This window comes from Tinamus guttatus, unplaced genomic scaffold (genome assembly GCF_059628265.1).
Source record: "Tinamus guttatus ecotype Peru unplaced genomic scaffold, ASM5962826v1 Tinamus_guttatus_pri_ptg000042l, whole genome shotgun sequence".
Lineage (NCBI taxonomy): Eukaryota > Metazoa > Chordata > Aves > Tinamiformes > Tinamidae > Tinamus > Tinamus guttatus.
This window is the reverse complement of record NW_028288576.1, coordinates 20329-45854: the sequence shown is the minus strand read 5'-3', so window position 1 is coordinate 45854 and position 25526 is coordinate 20329. Positions and strand designations below refer to the sequence as shown.

General features: G+C 44.1%; 1 protein-coding gene across 1 annotated transcript in view; it reads left to right on the top strand.

Moving 5' to 3' along the window:
- Positions 1-16478, top strand: part of LOC104571536 (pikachurin) — a 30985-nt gene extending 14507 nt beyond the window's left edge. The window contains exons 5-11 of the mRNA XM_088535449.1: positions 992-1107; positions 1339-1627; positions 5870-5923; positions 8233-8333; positions 9276-9376; positions 10469-10613; positions 16245-16478. Coding sequence (XP_088391575.1) covers positions 992-1107; positions 1339-1627; positions 5870-5923; positions 8233-8333; positions 9276-9376; positions 10469-10613; positions 16245-16478 — 1040 coding nt within the window. The remainder of the gene's footprint in view (positions 1-991; positions 1108-1338; positions 1628-5869; positions 5924-8232; positions 8334-9275; positions 9377-10468; positions 10614-16244) is intronic.
- Positions 16479-25526: the final 9048 nt, after the last annotated feature.

Here is a 25526-nt window from a genome sequence, read left to right as displayed (position 1 = left end):
CACATGGTCAGCTCTTACACAGACTTTGTAAAGCAAAATAGCAAGTTATCTATGCTATTTTAAATGACCACAGAATATTTTATGAAAAGGCAAATTTATCAAGTCCCTTGTTTCACTGGTTACCAAAGTCATTATATTCTAAACCTTACCAAAGTGACAAGAAGCAGTTGTGATGAAGTTACCCTGATTGCCTTTCTTCATAAATCATAATTTCCGTTCAATTTTATTAGCTGTAATTTAAGCAGAAATATGCTGCCTAAAGTATGGAAAAACACAGATATTCTCTGTGCTGATCAACTTAGTTTTTCTTGGCATTCTCAGCCCTGAATGTGTCGCAGCACTTAGTGTTCCTTGGGTAGGCAGCTCAGAAGATCACATTTGTGCCTTTTTTTTTTCCAGCTGCTAAATTGCATTAAAAAGCAAAACAAACAAACAAACAAACAAAAAAAGCCTAAAAATGCACTTGAGATGTTATTTTCAAAAGTTTCGGAGTCAGGTTAATTCCTAAGCAGGGTGTCCCAGCGAATCGCTTCCTAGATGCATTTCTTTTGCCATTCCACATACACTTCTGCTCTTATTAATTCACACAAAAGATTTAGTCATCACTAGGGCAAGCAGGAAACTGTGTACTTATACCAGGGAAAAGTTGGGCTAAAAGCAATATAGCTATTAAAAAGTGGCAAGCACTAGAAAAAGTTCAAAATTTCAGAGGTATTTTCTTGAAAGAATGATAGATAAAAGGCAAGTTGCAAAACTGTGCTTCTCCTGAATTTGTTAAGGAGCCACCATAAATGTCTAAATGAAGATCTTCACTTTGTTTTAAATTGTTTAGGTGTAACTTATTTATCTCTTCAACCTGATACATCTGCTGTACGAAATGAATATCAACACTTCTTATTTTAGTGTCCTGAGTTAAGAAGAGGTTTTATTTGAGCTGTGTGTCAAGAGAAAAAAAATCTATGAACTGAATATGCCAGTTGTGTCTTTACAGGCTCTGAAGAACTAGGAAGTGGAAGCTATGGGCATCGATATGTCACAGGCACATTAATTGGTGATGATGAAGGTTTTGATATTGATGATTCAGACTATGACATTTACATAGAAGAGGTAAATTTCAAGGTTTTGCTTCAACATTTCTGATTTCTTTATAGTGTTAATATTTTAAAGTGTCTGATCTTGTGAAATTTCATATCTGAACTTTATATGCACAGATGAGTCTTAATGTTTTTTTTTTTTTTCAGTGAGAATGTATTCGTTACTCCAGATCTGTATCTTAGAAGGTGTTTTTTCATTTCCATTGAGGTTATACTGGATTTATGTTTCTTTATTTCACACTAGCTCAGACCACTTCCTGCTATTAAAGGAGGCAACAGAAAATTTCTCATTGAAACCAAGGTCACTCCAGGGTCCAGTTCAAGGCTCCTTTCGAGGCTCCTTACAACCACCTCAGAATCCGCGACATCCACTCCTACAACCGCACGACCTGTCCCTTCTACCACACTGAGGACTACTATAGCTAGGACATTGAGGAGGAACAGCGTGTCTTCGGTAGCGCACTTCTTTGATCTGTCCTGCGATGAGACCATCTGTTCTACAGATAGCTTCTGTGTCAATGACTATGATCGAGGTTGTTGCAGCTTGGAGCGGGTCAGGAATGCCAGACAACAACTTCATAGAAGCTGGAACTGACTTCGTTTATTAGCTTTTCATGCAGTACATTTATATGATTCTTAACAATTAGTGATGTAATTACACAGGCTCCTAATTGGTAGACAATGATCTAACTCAGACCCTTACAGCCCCCCTTACTTGTTTAGCTCATCCTTTTAGTTCAACAGCTCTTTTATTCCCTCTGACCTTGGTCTACTTTCTTATCTCCTAGTTAGCACTCCCTTTGTTCTTTCACTGAAACCTGAAGGCTGGAATTGAGCAGGCCTGCTGGGCAGCCATGTACGCGGCTCTCTAGCCATCCCTCTACAATTCCCCCTTTTTCTTTTGTACCAGCAAGGCCTGCTTAGTAGTACAGGACACTTCTTCCTCTCATGATGTTCTGCAGGCTCACACTTCCCACAGCTAGGGTACCAGCTGTTTGCCTGCTACATCTGATGTATGTGAGGTTGCTTCCAGCTAAGGTTTCACCCATTTTGCTGGCACCCACCTGGTTCCAGCATCTGTAATGATACAAGCATACCCTTTTCCCCAGGTTATCAAGTCCAAAGGTCCCGTCCATTTTCCTGTGTTCCAGTCTCTCAGCATCGCCTTACACGGACCCAACTTTACTTCTGTCAGGGCTCCCTTTAGCCCAGCCCTGTGTTTGACCATCAGAGGGACTAGGCTGTCCTGGGGTAATCTCAAAATTTTAAAACATATTCTGCTCTTGCCAATTTTTCTGCAGGCATAATTCCCAATTCTCCTCTCTTTTTTTTTTTTTTTTTCTTTTTTTTCCCTTTTTTTTCCTTTTTTTCTTTTTTTTCTTTTTTTTCTTTTTTTTTCTTTTTTTTTCTTTTTCTTTTTTTTTTCTCTTTTTCTTTTCCTTTTTTTTTCTCTTTTCTTTTTTTTTTTTCTTTTTTTTTTTTTCTTATAGCTGGCATTTCAGCGTTTGGTTCATACGTTCCACTATGTCATGGTCCTCAGGATGCAATAGTATGGTGAAAAAACAATCTTTCAAATCGATTATTAAGATGTCCCAATCATTTTGAAAGGTTCACGATTTCCTTTTCTATTTATGTTTGCATAGCTTCAATTTGGTTTCCTCCCCAGAAATTGCTTGGGATTTCTATATATTAAGAAGGCCCCCGCTCCAGTAGCATTGAGGCTTTTACAATTTGTAAGGACTGTTGCAGGTCCTTCCGTGCCAGTTGCACTGGAGCTTGGCCGTCGCTTCCTTCTTGTTTCCCATGCTGAAGTATTTCCCTAGTCTCTTTCCAAGGATACAAGTCAGAGTACGGCTCCCAGTCCTCCACTGGTTGGCGGGGGAACGCCATAGTCTGAGTTATTCCTGGCTTTCCCGCTTTCAAATTCTGCACTTTCCTTTTGTGCTTATTCAGCCCTCTCTGCTGATATATATTACACAATAAAGATCTAAAGACCACGCACACAAACAGCACAAACACAATTTCTATCCAGTGGCACGACCTCACGTAGCTGTGCACTCCACTAGTGAGTTCCACTGTCTCAATTGCCTAATCCCATCCTCGTTGCCAATTAGGTTGCGAATGGGTTTGGGATTCGGCAATAGTCACACAGAACAAAGTGGCTACAGCTATTCAGGTGAAAGCACGTTAAAAAAGCAAAGTATGCCTAATTACTCGTGAGGTAATACTTGTCGGCAGGACACTGAGACTGAACATTCTCTCGAGTTGGCAGATTAGAGGGTTGCTGACAGGCTCCTAATGCGGCGGGCGTCCCCGCAGAGACAACGTGGGTCTCGGTGCTAGGAGTCTCACCCCCCCGCTTTCTCTCTGCAATGTCTGTTTAAGCCCGGTGCATCCTGCCACGTAGGGCCAGTACGTGCCAGCAGGCAGACCAAGGAGGCGGACAAACTCCACCTTCAGTCACATAACCTTCCCTCCTGGGTGCGCAGGTGCGCATCCCAGTAAATTGTCGCAGTCGTCAGTCTGAGGGTCCTGCCTTTCTCATCTCCCTCCCTCTCGGATGTTTTACCTTCAAATTAATTTAGAGGATGTTTGCAGTTAAGTTGGCTGCAAGCCCGGTCGAGCAGCCGCCTTCAACTGCTTTTGGAGGAGGTCGGCTCTGAGCCTGGCTGAGCAGCCACCTCTATGCTCCTTATCACTCAGCCTGGGCAGGCAAACATCTTCTTTCTCAAGGTCTTGGATTCTGTTTCGCACAACAATTTTATGACTCTACAGATCATACAAATTTCCACCTTTCAACCATACCTCGTGTCGGCATCAATATACAAAGGATACAACACATAATAGAGATGAACATAGCAAACAGAAACAATAGCCCTAATAACGGTTTCTGTCCTCACTTAAAGCATTACAATTCTCCAACCCCCACTTTAAAAGACAGATCAAATCCCCCTGCACCTCCCTCCTGGCTGTTGTCAAGCCCTCAGCAACATAAGTCTCCTTGATCTCATTCGCCTTCTCTTCCCCGGCCCTCCTTCTCCTTTTTTCAAGGTGATCTAACAAGTCCTGGACCCAGCCGGGCCGTTCTTAGGCACGTTGGGGTGGTCCGGGAGTGGGGGCACAGACAGTGCAGGCGCCACAGGCACGGATGAGGACGCAGGCGGGGGGGGGTTGGCGATGGATCTCCAGACACCAGCGGTTTTCGGTGGCGTGGCGGTCCTGGTGTCAAGATTAATTTTGCGATTTGTTGACAGTCACTAGGAAGAAGCATATCGCTGTTAAAAATGTAGGATAGCATTTGTCTGGAGGGCTCGCCTTTGATCCCCCAACGCACGACCGTATCCCTTAATTGGCTCAGAATTTTCCAGTCAAACGGATCCCATTTACCCGCTGCCCCCCCTTGACCATCCGGCTCAAAGGTTACCGGGCACGCTACCCTCATAGCCGGCTCCCATTGACCCTCCAGAATTGCATCCCTGATAACCCCAGACCAACGCGAAGAGGAAACCCGCGGACCCGAAAGCCCCCCGGAAGCCCCCGACCACCCCCCATCTGTGGCTCGCCCATCTGCCTGGGCTTGAACCAGCGCTCTAGAGGCTTCTCGGAACAGCTTATCAGAGGGTCGGTCCCGGCTTCGCTCTGGTGGTTGCTCCTGTGGTCTATTTCCAGCTGCCCCTGCCGGGAGTGATGGCGCCGATGGCTGCTGTGGCGATTCGGGAGTCGCGGTCGATTCGGCTGGCGCAGGTTCCGGTGGTGGAGGTGATGACTCCAAGGGACGCTGAAGTTGCGACGACCCACCTCCGAGAACGCTATCGATCAACTCCTTGGCGGTGCTCTTTGGGACTGCAGTGGCGCCTCGTCCAAGGGGGCCCTTCTGCACTGCCGATCCCTCAGGAGTTGATTCCTCCCCTTGCAGCATCTGCGTCGCAGCTGCTACCATTTTCTTTTCAGCCTGCATACACTTGAGCTGATTCGCCACCTCGCGCCAAGTTTGACCCAGTTCTTTGGCAGCTTTGTTGCCCTCCAGAGTGGCTTCCCATAATGAGTTCCCTATCTCACGCCACTCTGTTATACTAAAAACAAATTGTGGCTCCTTTAAATGTCCTTTCTCCCTTGCCCACTTAATCAACTCATACAGCTTCTTCGTGCTCACTGCTGCTTCCCTTTTTGCTAATAAGTCCAGCAGCAGTTGTTCAGCAGCTTCTCGCTCCATGTACACGTGCACTGGGAATTCTGCTTCTAGCCGTTACCCCACGCCGTCTTCCCGTGTGCGCAATCACGGCCGGCTTACCCGCTCCGGTCCACCTTCTTGGTCGGATCACTCGGCTGCACCCGTACGTCGTCCTCCGGAATCCCGCACCGTTGTGCCAGGTCCCTGTACCAGTCCCTGTTCGGAATCTTGTCCCTGTTCGGGCGCCACTTGTTGCAGCTTGGAGCGGGTCAGGAATGCCAGACAACAACTTCATAGAAGCTGGAACTGACTTCGTTTATTAGCTTTTCATGCAGTACATTTATATGATTCTTAACAATTAGTGATGTAATTACACAGGCTCCTAATTGGTAGACAATGATCTAACTCAGACCCTTACAGCCCCCCTTACTTGTTTAGCTCATCCTTTTAGTTCAACAGCTCTTTTATTCCCTCTGACCTTGGTCTACTTTCTTATCTCCTAGTTAGCACTCCCTTTGTTCTTTCACTGAAACCTGAAGGCTGGAATTGAGCAGGCCTGCTGGGCAGCCATGTACGCGGCTCTCTAGCCATCCCTCTACACGAGGTGGCTCACATTGTCATTGTAAGTTGGTAAAAGGAGGAGACACTTGCACAGAAGGTAGGTTACTTCATGCTAGGCCCCTTTTCCGTGAGTCTCTTGGATTTTTTCTTCTCTGGATTCTAGATGAAGGGTCCCTCCAAAAGTAAGCAGCTTGAACATTTGTGGTCTTCATGCAGTGACTGCATCATCCTGAGTGTCTGACAGCTGATCTAAGATGCTGCAGACTGGTTGGAGGTGGATTTCTGTTCTGCCGTTAGTTTCTGCAAGAAACAGCTTCATGGTAAACCAACAAAAATGCATATTTTAAATAGCAGTTTGGGCTTAATGGATCCCTAAGGATAACAGCAGCATGTATTTCCTGATTCAGACATAAGTCACTTTTGTTTCTCTTTCCTTTCCTCAACCTGGAAGAATGTGGCACCTGCCTGCCTCTGTGAGTGGTTATGATTGCTAGATCTGTTCAGCCTGAAAGGGGATAACTACAGAAAATGGTTGAGTTGATCAGTAGCTCTCAAAGAAACAGTGTTTTCTCCTCTGCCACAATTTCCTAGGCATCCCTTCCCCATTAAGTGTCAAACTAGTGATAACAATTGCTTAAAGCCACAACAAATGTTGTTACAATTAAAATGATGATCACAAACAAAGGAATAAATGAAGAAAATGACTTACAAATAAGACCCTTTCTATCAGGACAGTGGTGTGACTTAGGAGTTCCCAGACTATCCTCAGTGGTGAATGCAAGCAGTGATAAGGATCTGTCCTCTTCCTTGTAATGCAGTTAAGAAAAAAAGCTAATTGCTGCCTCTTCACACAGCTCTGGGCCCTTCTGCACAGCAGAGCTTCAGATATGTCCATTTCTTATGCAGTCTCATTTCAGAAATTCTTGATGCACAGTATTATGCATCAGAGCTATTGACACTAGGGAAATTCGATCTTGTATTTTTGATGCTGGAGTAAAGAGAATTCATTCTGAAAAGAATCTGTTGTGATTCAGCCACATGGAACAGCTGTAGATGTGATTTTGGGCCTTGATCAATTATGAAAATTCAAGGATTTATTTTAAACATATACAGCTTGCTGAACCAGTTTGTTTAATGGGAGTCTGAATTTTTGTTAATGTGAGTCCATATTTTTCACAAGGGAGTGTTTTATTCATTGGTAAGCCAAACATTGTGTACCTATATTTCCTTGTACTGAACTTTTCCACAGCAGCCAATATGGCTAAATAGTTCCTTAATCTGACTGAAAATGGGCTTTTCTTTATAATCAATAACTGTGTGGCACTGTGGTCCAGCCAGCTCTATTTGTGAACAGTACCTGAATTGGTTTCCTTTTGCTGTAGCTGCATTCAGGTTTAGATCACCAGTTCTCTTCTCCCCAGTCAAAAATGTATTTTATTTTTTTTGTTTGCTAACAAAACCAAAAAAAAAAAAACCTGAGATAACTGCATCTAGATCCAAATATGCAAGTAAAATCCAGTCAAAACTCAACTATCAGAGAGGAGTAGGGCACCTCATCTTTCCTTTCTCATTATGCTTAGATCCTCTCATTGTGCTTTTATTCATTGCCAAAATAAGAATTCTGGACTGAAACTGGGTCTTTCCTCCCTCCTTAGGAAAAGGAGCTGCAAAGGCAGCAGTAAGGTATCCTTTTGCTTTTCCCAGTGTTGGAGATGATGCTGTGATGTACAACATCATTGAAGAGTGATGGTTGTTAGGGCAGCTAACAACAGCAATACAAACGGTCACTGCTGCAGCCAGGGGGTCCCAGGATGCAGAGGTGCCTTCAGGGACACTCTTCTTCCCATCACTCCCTTTACCTTATACCTTGAGGTTACTGGGGAAGGGTTAGGGGCTGGTGGGCTATCCAGAGCCAGCTTAGAATGCTTGGGATGCTGTATGCAGCAGCTACAGAGCAGCAGTGATTAACGTGGCGTGGAATCCATCCCAGAGTGCTTTTCCCACATATGTTTTTATAATTTGTCAAAATAGAGAATTACTCTGATGTCTCTGCTAAACGAGCACGTAGAAGATAAATAAAAACATAGCCAAATTTTGTCTTCTGTAACAGAAACGAGAATCTAGGGTAAGTTGCACTGAAGCCAGCGATTAAACTGTTGAACAGTGTTTGGCCCTCAGTATCCCTTTTCTTTCCAAGTTCCCCAGAACCTTGGGAATAAAGGAATTAGTTGTGGAAGGTGGTGGGAGGACAAAGCAATAGGTTAACTGATTGCCAACTGCTGCTGACTAATAGTTGTCTCTGGAAGAACTCTGCCTTGCATTTTCACCTGATATTATCTAGTGCTAAATGTGTGTATCAATTTTTATATGGGAGAAAACGTAACAGCATGCTTCTGTGCTTTTCAGATATTATTATCCAGTATCCTCAGTTCTCTGGTTACTCATATATCACCTTTGAACCACTGAAAAACTCCTATCAGACATTTCAAATTACCCTTGAATTTAGGGTAAGTTTATCCTGAGTTCACATAGAAGTTTTACAATTTCTTTGCTTATTCTGATGCTATGGACATTGGAACAATAAATTAGCTTCATTATAGCTGCTAATGTAATTGTGGTGAGCATATACATAACCTTCATCTCTAAAGATCTGGCTTCACATCCAATAAATGTGAATGAATTTGGTGATCTGAGCTAAAATATTTATTATTGATAGCGCATGAGCGAATCCTTGGCATTAGCAATACTGGGCACGGCAGACTAGCAGCAATGTGCCTTGGGAGGACTGTAGTCATCTGAATGAACTACAGACTGAAATACACCTGTATTTTTGCAATTAAAATTTGCAATTTGGAAGTGTCACATGTTGTGTTTACATGTGAGAAATGGTGATCTTGTTCACCTGTGCAAAAGTCTGCTGGAGTACCTATTTTCCCCTCTGAAATATAGGACACCAGCCGCTCTTAACTGCAAGATACTGAACTAGTCAAATTGCAGGCCTGATGCAGTAGAGTAAATCTCACATTGCCTTGTATTAATGCTGTCTGTGTATTATGGAGAGAGCTGGCAGTGTCTCCTGATGGGAAGGTGGCCACGCTTGTGTCACAGGTGCAGTCCTGGCGTCCTCTGCTCCCACATACCGCAGAGTCACCAGCCTCACACTCCAGCTATGAGACTATCACTGGAACAGGGGTAACCCGTTGCCTCCCCTGGTGATCTGTCATAGGAGAGATGGTCCTGAACCATCTAAGTATTAAGGCCATGTGTTTTTTTAGGTTCTTCAAGTGTGGAATTTGAACTAGACCAACCTATTTTTGGTTTTGCAACTTAAAGACTCCATCTGATAAATGTTGTACATTTTCTGGAGAAAAGTACCCCTTCCCTGCTCACATTTGTCTGTCACTTTGAGGCTTACATTTTGATATTTCATGTTGATGTGTTGATTTTAGGTGGAATCAGAAGATGGTTTGCTGCTGTACTGTGGAGAAAATGAACATGGTCATGGCAATTTTATGTCACTAGTAATTATCCGACGTAACCTCCAGTTCAGGTAAAACATTGATTTCTACTAGGCTCACTTCCATCCTGGTGTAAAGGGTCATTGCTGCCTCCGGAGACTCCTTTATGTGTGGAATATCTGTTGTATCTTTGACTTCTGCCCAAGGCAGTGCACAAAATGGATAGTATGACTTCACTGAGCAGTTCTTCAATATTTTGTTCTCTCATCCTTGTGTAGTGCATAGACATATGCCTTGTTGAATCCACTTTACGCAGACTTCGCTGCAAAGGCAAATTGAGTTTTTCTTACACAAAATGAGTTTTCTTAAGAACATTATTATGGAGATCATTGCTGTGTTATCAGAAATGCCAGTGAGCCATTGCACTTGCTCACCCATTTGCTCTGTAGAGTTTCTTTGTTTCCCAGCAAAAGGACCTGAAGAGAATACAGTAAAATAAAGAAAGAGATTTAGTGTGACAAAGGGGCTTGGGACTTCATCTCATACTCATCATTTAGATAGGAGGGGCAGTTCTTTTAGATGAAGATGGAGGAAGTTTCTTGCATTGCCTTAGTATATGAGAGAATATCTCAGAGGTCTCCTTATTTGGGAGGGTGGTTCCTCTGAAAGTGGAGAAAGACCAAGGCTATGATGTATCTTAGTCATGTTTCTATTTACCTCCTGTACTGAGGGGCAATCAGAGAAAATGGTGTGTTTTGTGCATGTTCAGCTCCACAGAGTTTCATATAGAATCCCAGAGTTATTAATCTAACACTGCCTTTCACCAGGGACCTAGAAAAAACCCCAAGAGAAATTATTGTGTTAGCAGGAATTCAGATTGTAATACCCTGCATCTTGAAACAGTTTCTGCTGCTGGCAAGATTTGCATGCACTTGGTAGTGCCAAAAGATGCAAAAACCTTTTCCATGAGAGAAAGAAGTATATTAAAGAAAGTTTAAAATGAAGATCAGATTTAGATGAAGATCAGATTTTCCTGTGTCATTTTAATATGGAATGTGAAACAGAGAGGTTCTCAGAAGGGAAGGGAAGGGAAGGGAATATTCAGAGCCTAAAAATGACTGTTGGTTATTTAAGTTAATGAAAGACTGTCACCCTGAACATGCTTCCTCGTCTCATGCTTCCAGGTTCAACTGTGGCACTGGAGTTGCAGCCATAACAAGTGAAAAAAAAATCAAACTGGGGAACTGGCACAGTGTCATGGTGTTCAGAGATGGGGTGAACGGCTGGCTCAAGATGGACAGCGATGCTCCAGTCACAGGCAAATCTCAGGTGAGTAATCCTGCACCCTGGAGCTCTACCTTGGCCTCTCAAGGTTATGATGACATTTCTTCTTGCCAGAAGTCCGATCAGTTAAAAAAAAAAAAAAAAGTACATTTTTATTCATTAGTATTGAGGAACTTAGTGAACCAGGTTTAGACCATGGAGAGACCACTCTTCCAGATATGCAGTCTAGAAATATACACATAATACACATAGATAAATATCCCAGCAGTGAATGCCATCACAGTCTCCTAGGGTGCTTTTTACTTGCTCAGCCACCCTTCTGCTATATTTTCCCAATCTCAGATACAGGCTGCTGTTAGAAGCTTGCCAGGGTTTACAGCTGCTGTCCCTAATTTCTGTGTTTTTCAAGTCTCAGAGAATATAATCTTGCTCTTTTCTGCTTTCCCATCCAGAAAAAAAATTGCAAGCATACGGGTGTATCTACATATGTATATGATATATTTATATATATATAGCTGGACACCAGATATGTATACATAAGTGTAATGATGTGTATAAAATGAACATGGATTTAAGCACAGTAATATTTTAATGAAAGATATTAAAAGGAAACTCAGATTGATTGGAAACTTGAAGAACACAAATGCGCTGCAGAAGCATCCTTACTGAGGAACAAATTGAAAAGCAAAACAACTAAAAGAAAACAAAGTTAACGTTATATTATAAAGGTTGCCACACAGTTAGAGGGCCAAATTCTGCATGCCCTGGATTATATTAACACCAACAATTTCATATGAGACAGCTGGCATAAAATATAATAGAGGAAGATGTCTTGACTTGCTTTTCTGTTATCAGGCCAGAATCATAGAATCATAGAATCATAGAATGCTTAGGGTTGGAAGGGACCTCTAGAAATCATCTAGTCCAACCCCCCTGCATACGCAGGGACACCTAGAGCACGTGGCACAGGACTGCATCCAAGCGGGTTTTGAAGATCTCCAGAGAAGGAGACTCCACAACCTCTCTGGGCAGCCTGTTCCAGTGCTCTGGCACCCTCACTGTTAAGAAATTTTTCCTTAAGTTCCTATGGAATTTTTGATGTTTCAGTTTCCGGCCATTGCCTCTAGTCCTATCAGTGGCCACCACTGAAAAGAGACCATCACCGTCCTCTGCACTCCCTCCCTTGAGGTATTTATAGACACTGATTAGATCCCCTCTCAGCCTTCTCTTCTCCAGGCTGAACAGGCCCAGCTCCCTCAGCCTCTCCTCATAGGGCAGATGTTCCAGGCCCCTGATCATCCTTGTAGCCCTGCGCTGGACTCTCTCCAGCAGCTCCACATCCCTCTTGTACTGTGGGGCCCAGAACTGGACACAGTACTCCAGATGCAGCCTCACCAGGGCTGAGTAGAGGGGCAGGATCACCTCCCTCGACCTGCTAGAGATGCTCTTCTTAATGCAGCCCAGGATTCCATTGGCCTTCTTGGCCACGAGGGCACACTGCTGCCTCATGGTCAACTTATCATCCACCATGACACCCAGGTCTTTCTCTGCAGAGCTGCTCTCCACAAGGTCGGTCCCCAGTCTGTACTGGTGTCTGGGGTTATTCCTCCCCAGGTGCAGGACCTTGCACTTGGCCTTGTTGAATTGCATGAGGTTTTTCACCGCCCAGTTGTCCAGTCTGTCCAGGTCCCTCTGGATGGCAGCACAGCCCTCTGGGGTATCGGCTACTCCTCCCAGTTTCGTGTCATCAGCAAACTTGCTGAGGGAGCACTCTGTGCCTTCATCCAGGACATTGATGAATAAATTGAACAGGACTGGACCAAGGACTGACCCCTGGGGGACCCCACTAGCCACAGGCCTCCAACTAGACTCTGCACCACTGATCACCACTCTCTGGGCCCTGCCATCCAGCCAGTTCCTAGTCCATCTCACTGTCCACTCATCTATCCCACACTTCCGGAGCTTGCCCAGGAGGATGTTGTGAGGGACTGTGTCAAAAGCCTTGGTGAAGTCGAGATAGACGACATCCACCGCTCGCCCCTCGTCTATCCAGCCGGTCATTTCATCATAGAAGGCTATCAGGTTAGTCAGGCAAGATTTCCCCTTGGTGAATCCATGCTGACTACTCTTGAGCACCTTCTTGTCCTCCATGTGCCTGGAGACAACGGCTAGTATGAGCCGTTCCATCACTTTTCCGGGGACGGAGGTGAGGCTGACTGGCCTGTAGTTGCCTGGGTCCTCCTTCTTGCCTTTTTTGAAGACTGGCGTGACATTGGCCTTCTTCCAGTCTTCTGGCACCTCCCCTGTTCTCCAGGATCTTTCAAAGATGATGGAGAGCGGCTTAGCTATGGCATCTGCCAGCTCCCGCAGCACTCTGGGGTGCATCCCATCAGGGCCCATGGATTTGTGGGTATCGAGGTTCCTTAGGTGCTCTCTGACCCAATCTTCCTCTACCCAGGGCAAGTCTTCCTCTCCACCAGCTTCTTCTCTTGTCTCTAGGGCCTGGGGCTCTAAAGGGCTGCCCTTGGTAAACACCGAAGCAAAGAAGGCATTGAGCAACTCTGCTTTTTCTGTGTTATTTGTAACCAAGGTGCCCATCCCGTCCTCCAGCGGACCCACGTTTTCCCTGATCTTCCTTTTGCTGTTAATGTATTTGAAGAAATTTTTTTTGTTATTTTTAACGTCCCTTGCCAACTTGCCTTCCAGACGTGCCTTAGCTTTCCTTGTCGCATCTCTGCACTCCCTGACTACGTTCCTGTATTTCTCCCAGGGGGCCTGTCCTTTTTTCCACATTCTGTATACCGCCGCCTTCTGCTTGAGCATTGCCACAAGCTCCCGGCTCATCCACGCAGGTCGCCTGCCCCCTCTGCCTCCCTTCCTACACACAGGGATGCACTGTTGCTGGACGTGGAGGAAGTGCCGCTTGAAAACTAACCAGCTCTCTTGGGCCCCCCTTCCTTCTAGAGCACTAGCCCATGGGATTCTACCGAGGAGGTCTCTGAAGAGGCTAAAGTTGGCCCTCCTGAAGTCCATCGTCGCAAGGCTACTTACAGCCCTGCCTCCTCCTCCTTCGGGTCCCCACTCGAGGTGGCAGAAGATCCCCTCCACAGCCCACCTCACCTCCACCGGTGACCACGTTCAACAGGTACGAGGCCCTGGAACATGTGAATCAGATAGAGGAGGCCTTGAACCAAGGCCCGTCTAAGGGGATCTCTACAGAGGGGCAGTCTAATCCATGCAGCAAGGCTGCTCCCCCTAAAGTGAAAAGGAGCACCCGGAAGAAGCGGCGGGTGATCGTCGTGGGTGACTCCACGCTGCAGGGCACGGAGGCACCGATATGTAGACCGGACCCCTCATCCAGAGAGGTCTGCTGCTTGCCTGGGGCCAAAATAAAGGATGTCACAGAAAGGCTCCCAAGAATTGTTCATGAGTCTGACTATTATCCTCTACTATTGTTTCATGTGGGTGCTAATGATGCCATGGGGAAAATGAGGGACGTCAAGCAAGACTTCAGAGCCCTAGGGATGGCCATCCAAGGTACAGGTGCCCAGGTGGTGTTCTCCTCCATTCTGCCAACGAGGGGAATGGACTCAAGGAGGAGAAGGCGGATATGGCAGCTTAACAACTGGCTGCGCCGCTGGGCCTGGCAACAGGGTTTTGGCTTCTATGACCATGGGTCTCTGTTTGATGACCAACAGCTAGTGGGGAATGATGGGACTCATCTTAGCAAGAGGGGCACACGTCTCTTTGCAAAAAGGCTGGCCAACCTGGTTAGGAGGGCTTTAAACTAGACAAGAAGGGGGAAGGGGAGTGGCACACTGACACGGCAAGCAGTACCGCACAGCCCAGGTCAGATGGCGTCCAGCGGGAGTATGGTAGTGGGGAAGTGAGGATAGGAAATGATCCCGGAGTGTCCTCTTTCACCCCTCCTGGGAAACCTGTGGCCTCTGTTGTTTCCCTGAAATGCCTGTATACCAATGCGCGAAGCATGGGGAATAAGCAGGATGAACTGGAGATCTGTGTGCGGTCCCAGCGTCATGATCTCATCGGAATCACAGAGACGTGGTGGGATAGCTCGCACGACTGGAGCGCTGCCATGGAAGGCTATGTGCTCTTTAGGAAGGACAGGCTGGGAAGGCGAGGTGGTGGAGTTGCTCTTTATGTGAGAGAGCAACTGGAATGCATGGAGCTCAACCTGGGAGTGGATGATGAGCGAGTTGAGAGCTTGTGGGTAAGGATTAGAGGGCAGGCTAATGTGGGAGAAAACAGAAGTGAAATTAAAAAAAAAAAGAAAAAAGGAGACATTTGCAATTTGGTTCAGATGCCTTCTCTCTTCTTGTTGATAAGCACTATTAGCATGCCCTAGCCCTGAAAAGGGTGGCTTCAGACATCTTATCACTTTACACTTTCATATGCATGCTCTGAAAGGAAAAAAAAATCTCGAGGACTTGAGTAATAGGAATGGGATGAAGACTGACAGCTTGGGGTCTAACTTCTGCTACATATGGAGAAATCATCAACTGGCAATGACAGAGGAGAGGGAAATTAGCGTCTGTCAGATGCTTCTGTGTGTTACTAATGCAATGAGGCCATGCAAAGGGCAGATGTGATTTTAGGGTGAATCAGGACGGATATTTCCAATAGAGACTAATGCCGCTGTAAAAGGCTTTGGTGGGACTGTATTTGGCTATGTACAGCTGTGAACACCTATACCCAAGATAGACAAAGGCAAGCAAGAAAAGGTGCAAAGAAGAGCCAGCAGAAAGATTATGGTTTGCAGTGATTATTACAAGAAGAATTTGGCAGTGGACGCATGCATTTTTCTAGGTGTGACAGAACCAGAAGATATTACTGCTCCAGGTGTTTCTCTCTGCCAGGGCTTCTGCTCCCTTAGCACGACTGTTCCTGTGAGTCTTCCTTAGCCCACTCTAGTCCAGATAAGGTGCATTAATGTCAGCAGAACAGTAGTCTTCTCTCACCTGGTTCATTTTTGCTTGAACAGGTTAGAGTGATGGAACTTGACAGCCCCAGGTGGCAGGAGCATCAAAGGCGAGGGGTTGTGGCAAGCAGCTAGGACAGGCTTTTTTTTGTTCCTTACTATGTGCTCTAGCAGTGCTAGTTTTGTAGGTTTCCACAATCAGATAAAGACCAAAAAAATAAGTGGGAGCAAATTTAGTGGTAGCGAAGTGAGCAGAAACCCAGTGAAGTTGATGTTGTATCAGTTTATGTCTTGGATCTGTTTTTAACATTTTTTTGTCATTTTATTATTATTTTATAGTAAATATTTCCTGGGTTCTGTCCAAAAGGCAGTGTCACATTGGTATGTGTCCCTCAGGGCTTAGAATTTAGAAGAAAAACAATTTTGGTGAAAGTAGAGGAAGAAATGGCAGGAAAAGACAGATATCCTCAAGCATTCCTCAGAATATAGTAAGTTTTAAGCTTTCTATTTTGCATTAAATAGTCCAACCTATCATAATGGCTGTGGATGCAAAAAGAAACATTTAAAATGACACTAAGAGAAGGAATGCCTAATGGGAAGGAATTACTAATGAGCAGCCTATGTCTCCCCAAGACAGTTCTTCAGGGAGAAAATAATTGATTATGTGCAGTATGGCTTAATTAGTTATCATGTGTTATGTCTGTTCCATATCATGTCATGCTCTGTTTTCTCTCTAGGGCCAATATAGTAAAATTACATTTCGGACTCCGTTCTACGTTGGCGGTGCCCCCAGCGTGTATTGGCTGATCAGAGCAGCTGGCACCAACCGTGGCTTCCAGGGCTGTGTTCAGAGCCTCAGCGTCAATGGGAAGGTCATTGATATGAGACCCTGGCCACTGGGGAGAGTGCTAAGCAGAGCTGATGTAGGTGAGTGTGACGATATGGAGTCCTTAGTGTTAAGCCAGCATTAAGGCCCATTGAAGAAGCAGAGCAGTGATCCAGGTTTGAGAGGGAAGGTTGTGCTCTCTGGTCTTTGCATGGTGTTTCCCTGCACCTTTGTGCATTGCGTTAGTTGACTGCAGTAGAGGGACTTGATCACACTGTGCAAGGATCAGTGTGATGTACCAAAAATCCTTCCTTGTGGACATAGCTATTCAACACAGTAGTAAAACTGTCTAAAAAAATACCATCTTAAAAAAAAAAAAGTGAAACTGAGTGGTACTGATATAATCATGCTTGTACTAGTATTTCTGCCAGCATCTCTCAGGCTGGCTCTTCATGTTCCTATATGACACACTCATATCATCAGAAATCAATGATATGCACATAATGATATGTTTGTGTTTAAAATGCTATGGATACAACAAAATGTGTTTTGCCTAAAGGCGTCACTGCATTTGTGTGAAGTCTGCAGGTATCTTTTAGCCTCCCAGCAGCACTTTTGTCCTTGCAAAGGGCTCTTTCCCACGAAACCCCATTACCACTGAGGCAAATAGGCTTTCCCGTTGACCAGCCATTGCTTTCATTTCCAGGATCACAGTATGTTTAAGAAGTGTCCTGGAATATATTCTCTCAACAGCTTTATGAAGTGGTATTATAACATTATCTCCCCTTCACAGATGAAAAGATGGAGAATCAGGGAAGTTAATGAGCTAGTCTTGTCATCTATACATATTTATTCATCTCTGTTTCATCCGTGTTATGGTGTATTGGAGATGGAAATTTCTGTGATCTGTAGAGTCATAAAAATCTCCTGTGAGAAGAAGAGGCCAGACCTAGGGAAAGAAGATGTTTGCCTGCCTAGGCTGAGCGATAAGGAGCACGGACGCAGCTGCTCAGCCTGGTTCACAGGCAGCCCCCCCGGAAACCTGTTGAAGCCGGCCGCTCGGCCGGGCTTGTAGCCAACTTAACCGCAGATGTCCTCCAAACTAGCTTTGGAGGTCAAACACCTGGAAATGAGGAAGAAGAGGAGGAAGGCAGGACCCTCGAATTGAGGGCTGGGACCCCCGACTGGCATGCGCGCCTGTGCAGCCGGGGGGGGGGGGGGGGGGGGGAGAGTTGCACAACTAGAGGCGGAGTTTGTCCGCCCCCCCCCCTCCCGGGCCTGCCTCCTGGGTCGGACTGACCCTACGTGCCAGGATGCACCGGGCACAGAGAGGACAGTGCGGAGAGAGCGGGGGCGGGGGGAGGGGGGTGGGGGGAGAAGAAACTCCTGACTTTGAGGCCTACACTGTCTCCGTGCGAGCCGGTCAGCAACTCTCTCTCTCTGGTCTGCCAGTTCGAGAGGGCGTTCGGGTCCAGATCGGCAGTTATCACCTCGTGAGTAGTTATCCATACTTGGCTTCTTTTATGTGCTTTCACCTGAATAAATGCTTGATGTAGTCACCTCGTTGTGGCTGATTATTGCCGAATCCCGAGCCCATCCGGAACATCTTGATGTAGTCACCTCGTTGTGGCTGATTATTGCCGAATCCCGAGCCCATCCGGAACATATGGGCACTTGAAAAAAAAATGAAATAAAGAAACAAAATCCTTGCTTTAATGACCCCCCCCCGATCTAAACAGTGTAAGACAAAAACTAAACCACAAGTCAGAAAACAAGTAGTAAAGGCAGGAAACAGATCCCATATCTTCCAACTGTCAGTGCCATGCTTCAGCCACAAAGTCATCTTTCTTCTCATTTACAGCTTTGTGTTTAGAATTGTGAGGAGGAAGTGATTAATGAGAAACCTCCTAACACTGCTCTGTATTCTCTAGATAAAGTGACCAACCTTCTGTGCAATATGAGAAGGGAACAGAGTGGTCCAAGAAGCAGATGGCGAAAAGAATAAGACTTTGGAAACAGAGTAATTTCATGATTCAGTGAGAATCTATGGAATTTATATAGAGAGATGAAAGCCTTGCTAAAGTTCTCTGAGTCCTAATCTCTTATCTGTTGGCTTGCGCTCGCTTCCTTGCCATCCATTAATGCTCCAAGTACTACTGCATTATCCACATCATTGATGAAAGTAAATGCTGGGTTTTGCCATGTGTGACTCAAAGCTGAATGATAGAGCCTTACTGTCCTTATGTGGCTGCACACATTTGTATGAAACTGTACCATGAGGGATTTACAAACAGTATGGAATAATTTTAGCTGAAAATAAGCAAATTGAAAGTGAACTTTATAGAAATTAGGAATGCTTTTTGCTAGCCAGCCTTTTCTTTCTTTCCTGTTGATACTAATCAGTGGTAGTGAGGTACATGGACTGTAGAATTAAGGGTGGGAGGTGAAGGATCTAATTGAAACTGTAGTTACGGCTCTACTGAAATGGAGTACAGTCACATGGAAAACACTGGATAAAAACCCCAGTACTGCCCTGCTTTATTTTACCATGGCCACTAGATGCTCAGAATAGATGGCTCAGAATAGATGGCTAAATTAGTGTTGTGAGTACAGGAGTTCCCACTGCTGAGCATGGGGCAACCTTTTGAAAGGGTTAAGTGTCTCCTTCCAGCTAGAAGGAGTGTTTGCTCTGTTGCAGAGACCTCACATTTTGCTTACGATCTGTGGGTTAGCCTCAGAGCCTAGTATTATGAGCAGCGTACTTATGCCATACATCTCACAATAAAAAAATGGGCCTGACAGGACATCTGTAAATGTATGATCTGAGACAAGTCTGTTTGATAGGGAGCTCTTCCAGATGACCTAAATGTTATTACCGCATCTGTCTTCTGCAACTCAGTAAGCAAAAGTTATTTTACAGCCTGGGTGACTGAGTGATTTTCTCATTTTTGTAACAGAATGAAGCAGCACATCAGTCAATTACACAAGAGGGGTTTCACTGCACTTTTCTTTCTGAATATATGATGGGAAACCAAACTATAAAGCTGGCACTGTACTAATGCCAAGACCTCACTGAAGTTTTGTAGAGTCCTGCTCTGGACGCTGTCTTTATAGTCAGAGTGATCATGTCAGAAAGATGTATTTAACCACAGCAAAGCAAAAAGACATAACATATCCTCTTCTTGCAATAGATTTATCAAGCTCTCCTTGGTCACCCCAGATAACAACTGTTTATTTTTGATAATATTCCACTGGAGAGTCAGAATTGCCTCAGTGCACCTGTCTCATCTCAGAGATGCTCTTCAGAATACCCCCAAATAAATGTGATTCTTAGTTTGTCAGAAATTTTGCCCTGTCAAATAATATGTTTATGCTCATATACCATAGATGTGTTATTTGAGCTTTCTTAATGAATAATTTCAGTTTAGTACTGTGAATAAAGAGGAATGCGAAACTATTTAAAATAAGAAAAATAAAATTAACCATTACTTTATAAAAACACCATGTCATCATGAAATACTCTAATTTTATAGGTTAGAAAGCCCATATCATGGCAATATGGATCCCTTTTAGTGCAGACAGAAGAGTTAACCTCATTTTAGTTAATAAGATTATCTGCTGCTGATTAACACCTTTCCATTGCACAAATTTACCATGAAGAAGGAAGCACTTAAGGTAATTGAAATTAAACAAATCACAATGCTTGTAAGCAGCAAGTGGCTTTTGGAGAGTCTGACATTAACACAAGAAAATAAAGATGAGAACAAAGACAGAAAATTAGTTATCTTGGGAATGAGTGAAATATTTGACTGTCACGGTTTGTTGGTTAGTGATAATTTCTGCTATTTTTAAAGTCTCTTTCTAGTCTGATTTAAAGCCAGTGCTGACAGTGAAGCTCCGTTGCCACAAAGGTGCACTTTGACAAACTGGAAAACAGTCTAGATAGGAGAGCAAATTGTATTTGTCGCTAGTAATAATTAAGAGCCAAATATATCATCTTTGACATCTTTGATACGTTCTGGCCCTGTGTTTAGGTGAATGCAGCAGCGGAATTTGTGATGAAGCTTCCTGTATCAACAGTGGTACCTGTACTGCAAGCAAAGCTGATTCATATATTTGCCTTTGCCCCCTTGGATTTAAAGGCCATCACTGCGAAGAAGGTGAGAGGATGCTAGGTTGCTTATATTTCTTTGTGTGTGTTCTCGTGTTCAGTGCATTTTCTTCATATTAATATCCAAGGCTGCCTTACAATATTACACTGACAGAAGACAGTCCTTGCTATTTCTCCTATTTAGTATCATAAAATGAAACGCTCCCACCATTCGCTCTGGAGCTCTATCCAGCTCATGTGTAATCGGTTTCTCAAATTCCCCTTTCAGAAGGTAAAATAATATACTCCACAGCTATACATTAACTCTAAAATAACACAAATGCGCTTCTCCTAAAAACACTATTGGTTGTATATTCTAAAATGCAAAATACCAAATATCATTTTTCTGTTGAAACCTTGGAGATTTAAACAAATAGCACAATATGTATAACTTTTTTTTTGCTGCAGAACATAGATTTTTCATGAAACCAACCACTGTGTGCATACTTACTACTTTGACGATGGCCATAATACAGAAAAGAGGCAAAGCACTTTATTATACAAATGTATCTTTGAAGAAAGATGGGATTAAGAAGGGAAGCAATGTTGTTGGTTAGGATAAAAATACTTCTAACATGGATAAAGCTTCTAGTTTTTTGTTTTGTTTTATTTTTTTATTGATATTAGCTTTAAATACATAACAAGAAAACTGACACTGGATAGTGGATTAGTCAGTTCCTTTTCTTTGGACCTCAAGTGACCTGTTTGTGTATTCTGGATTTCCAGCAATCACCTTGGCTATACCTCAGTTCAGCGAATCCCTGATGTCATTTGCTAGCACACCCTGGCCCTTGGAACCCCAGAACTACCTTTCCTTCATGGAGTTTGAGGTGATGTTTTATCCAGATGTAGAGAACAGTGTCCTTTTGTACAGCTACGACTCACACAGCAAGGACTTCCTCTCCATTAACATAGTGGCTGGTTATGTGGAGTTCAGATTCGACTGCGGCTCAGGAACGGCTGTCATCAGGTAAATTGTGTTTCTTCTACTTTCTTTCCAGTGCCACAGTGCAGAGCCAAGTGGGCTAGAAAGAATAATAGCCTATAGTGCGGTGTCTGAGTTCATCACCCTCTAGTGGCTACTATTTCTAAGGAAACACATATTTAAGTGTATAAGACTTTCTCCTCCTCTTTCTACATTAATTTCCATCTCGAAGTATTGTTATGAGTGTTATAGTTTTATACCACCATCTTACTGCAGATGTTACCTTTATTTCTGTGTGATATTGCAGAAATTCCCCCATTGCCACCATGATATTATGCCGCAACAAATTATGCGTTAATAAAGAAGGATCCCTGAATATTTCATACATATATTCATATTTTGCAGTCACAGGATGCTAAAATATTGGCATTTCCCCCTGGTTTGACATTTTTATAGTAAGCACTGGGCTAGAGGCATTGCTGGATGAACATATACCTCCAGCTTCCCTCTTTCCTTCTCATGGTGCTGGGATTTTGGGGATCTAAGGGTGGGATCCAATTCACCTAAATTCATGAGCCTAAAATTTAGATGTCTGCCTCCCAGATAAAGACAGGCCTTTTGAGAACAATTCATCCCATCCTAAAATAGGTGTCTAGGATGGAAATGAGGAGATGCCTCAGCAAGGGTTTATCTGCCTGCATAAAGTGAGTGCACAGTCCCTGGGCAGCTGTTCCTTGTGCTCTGAGGAAAAAGCAAAGGGCAAAATAGAAGCGCTCAGTACCTTGGGTCTGATCCAAGAGGCTGCCACTTGGACCAGGCTGACCTAATATATAGAAATAATCTATACAAAGTTTATGCAAAATACGTACATTGCCTGCAACTTTTTGTATACCATATGTTTCCTGTGAACACTGGGAATTTGGGCTGTGCTACGATTAAGAGGAATATACTGATTTTTCCCTGAATGAGGAACCAAGCAAACTCCTTCATATTGGAAAGTGAGAAATGAAATTTCAAGTCAGCAAATGAAAAATGATGCATGATTCTAACAATGCACGATTGTGGCAAGACAGTTATTGCTGCCAGACAGAAATCCAGGAGTCATAAGGCCTTCTGTGAAAGCAACAGAAACAAATAGAAGGAGGCAAGTACAATGCAGAGAATTATTAGGAAGAGAATAAAGAACAAGGCCACTGTAAAAATTCTTGATACATACACCCTGCAGTTTTGAAAATTTCCTGCAGTTCTGATCACTCCATTTCAAAAGAAATCAGTAAAAGTCTGGAAAAGAGCAATGATGATATCCAGGGCAGGGAAAGAAACAGCTTCCACAAATACAGCAGGACCCGTCAGACTGGAGAAGAGACAGCTTGGTGGAAATATGACAAAGATTTTTAAATTGTGAGTGACATTGAAATAAATAAGAAATGATTATTACATATTTTTTAATTATCAAAGAATATGAAGGAATCCAGTGAAACCACAGAACAAGTGAACAAGTAATATAAAACAAAGAAAATCAAGCTTTTTTTTGCAGGCAGCACACAAAATAGTATTGGAAACTAATTGTCACAGCATGTTACAGATTCCAGAACTATAAATAGATTCATAAAAACATTGGGTAAATTTGAAGAAAGATCCATTGAGGGAGATCAAACACAATCATAGGAATGCAGCTTCGCATTCAGGAAATTGCTAAATGACAAGTTGACAGAAGATGGGAGCATATATCAAGAGAAGTATCCATACTTGCACTGTTCTTTTCTCTTGCCCAAAGTGGCAGAAATAGCTAACGTCAGACACTTCTGCTCCATCCCAAATGGCCCTTCTTACAACATCTTTCAACCTCTTTCTGATTAGAGCTGTCTAATTCTTATTAGAGGCAAGCATAAGATGTTAGAGAATGATTTTTTTTTCCCCAAAAAATATTGCAGTACTGCAAAACACCAGGTAGAAAATTTAACTGAGATGTATTTGGCTTGTAAAATGTGGCACGACCTACAAGTATATGACTGAGAGAGGAAAATAACTCTTTCTCCTTAAATGTAGAAGTGAGAATCAGAAGCCAACTGACTTTTGAATCATGTATATTAAGGAGAATGGAGTTTGGTTATGATAGCTAATAATCTCCTGAAGCTGACAGGCTTAGTTAAAAGTCATGAGAATTTTCCAAAGCACAGAGATATTGTTAAACAATACCTTACAGATATTTGTGTTACCTTACAGATATTTGTGTTCACTTAATCATAGAATCATAGAATCATAAAATGTTCAAGGTTGGAAGGGACCTCTAGAGTTCACCTAGTCCAACCCCCGTGCACACGCAGGGTCACCTAGAGCACGTGGCACAGGACTGCATCCAAGCGGGTTTTGAAGATCTCCAGAGAAGGAGACTCCACAACCTCTCTGGGCAGCCTGTTCCAGCGCTCTGTCACCCTCACTGTTAAAAAATTTTTCCTTAAGTTCCTGTGGAACTTCTGATGCTTCAGTCTCTGGCCATTACCTCTAGTTCTGTCGGTGGCCACCACTGAAAAGAGGCCCATCCTCTGCACTCCCTCCCTTGAGGTACTTATAGACACTGATTAGATCCCCTCTCAGCCTTCTCTTCTCCAGGCTGAACAGGCCCAGCTCCCTCAGCCTCTCCTCGTAGGGCAGATGTTCCAGGCCCCTGGTCATCCTTGTAGCCCTGCGCTGGACTCTCTCCAGTAGTTCCACATCCCTCTTGTACTGTGGAGCCCAGAACTGGACACAATACTCCGGATGTGACCTCACCAGGGCTGAGTAGAGGGGCAGGATCACCTCCCTCGACCTGCTGGAGAGGCTCTTCTTAATGCACCCCAGGATCCCATTGGCCTTCTTGGCCACGAGGGCACACTGCTGCCTCATGGTCAACTTGTCGTCCACCATGACACCCAGGTCCCTCTCTGCAGAGCTGCTCTCCAGAAGGTCAGTCCCCAGCCTGTACTGGTATCTGGGTTATTCCTCCCCAGGTGCAGAACCTTGCACTTGGCCTTGTTGAATTTCATGAGGTTTTTCACCGCCTAGTTGTCCAGTCTGTCCAGGTCCCTCTGGATGGCAGCACAGCCTTCTGGGGTATCAGCTACACCTCCCAGTTTTGCGTCATCAGCAAACTTGCTGAGGGAGCACTCTGTGCCTTCATCCAGGTCATTGATGAATAAATTGAACAGGACTGGACCAAGGACTGACCCCTGGGGGACACCGCTAGCTACAGGCCTCCAACTAGACTCGGCACCGCTGATCACCACCCTCTGAGCTCTGCCATCCAGCCAAATCCTATTCCGCCTCACTGTCCACTCATCTATCCCATACTTCCGGAGCTTGCCCAGGAGGATGTTGTGAGGGACGGTGTCAAAAGCCTTGGTGAAGTCGAGATAGACGACATCCACCACTCTCCCCTCATCTATCCAGCTGGTCATTCCATCATAGAAGGCTATCAGGTTAGTCAAGCAAGATTTCCCCTTGGTGAATCCATGCTGACTACTCTTGAGCACCTTCTTGTCCTCCATGTGCCCGGAGACAACAGCCAGTATGAGCCGTTCCATCTCTTTTCCGGGGACGGAGGTGAGGCTCACTGGCCTGTTGTTGCCTGGGTCCTCCTTCTTGCCTTTTTTGAAGACTGGCATGACATAATATTATATAGATTGCATGGTTGGGTACCTGATGAAGAAATGCCAAACTTCTGATTGCCTGCTCAACATGAGTTTTCACCGTAGTTTCATTGATTGAAGCTTTTCTAGCAAGCTAATATTTTGGGAGGCATAGTGCTAGTGCACATTGGAATCCTTTTGATCCCATAAATCTAATCCAAAATAAATCTCTCTTCCCCTTATTACCCATTGATTAGTGGTGTTATATTGTGTCACTCTTTTTCCAGCTGATTACCATCTAGCATCACCCTTCTGTACCACATTATTTGTCTGACTCTATCCATGCACAAGCACACATTCAAGCTTCAGACAGTATAGTTAAATACTAAACTCATGCATTAACCACATAACTTTGAACGACATGTTGAACCTTCCTCAGCCTGCAAAATCCTTCCTGTGGCTGAGTTACATCAAAACTGCAGATGTCCTAGTGAAATTGCCTCACGCACA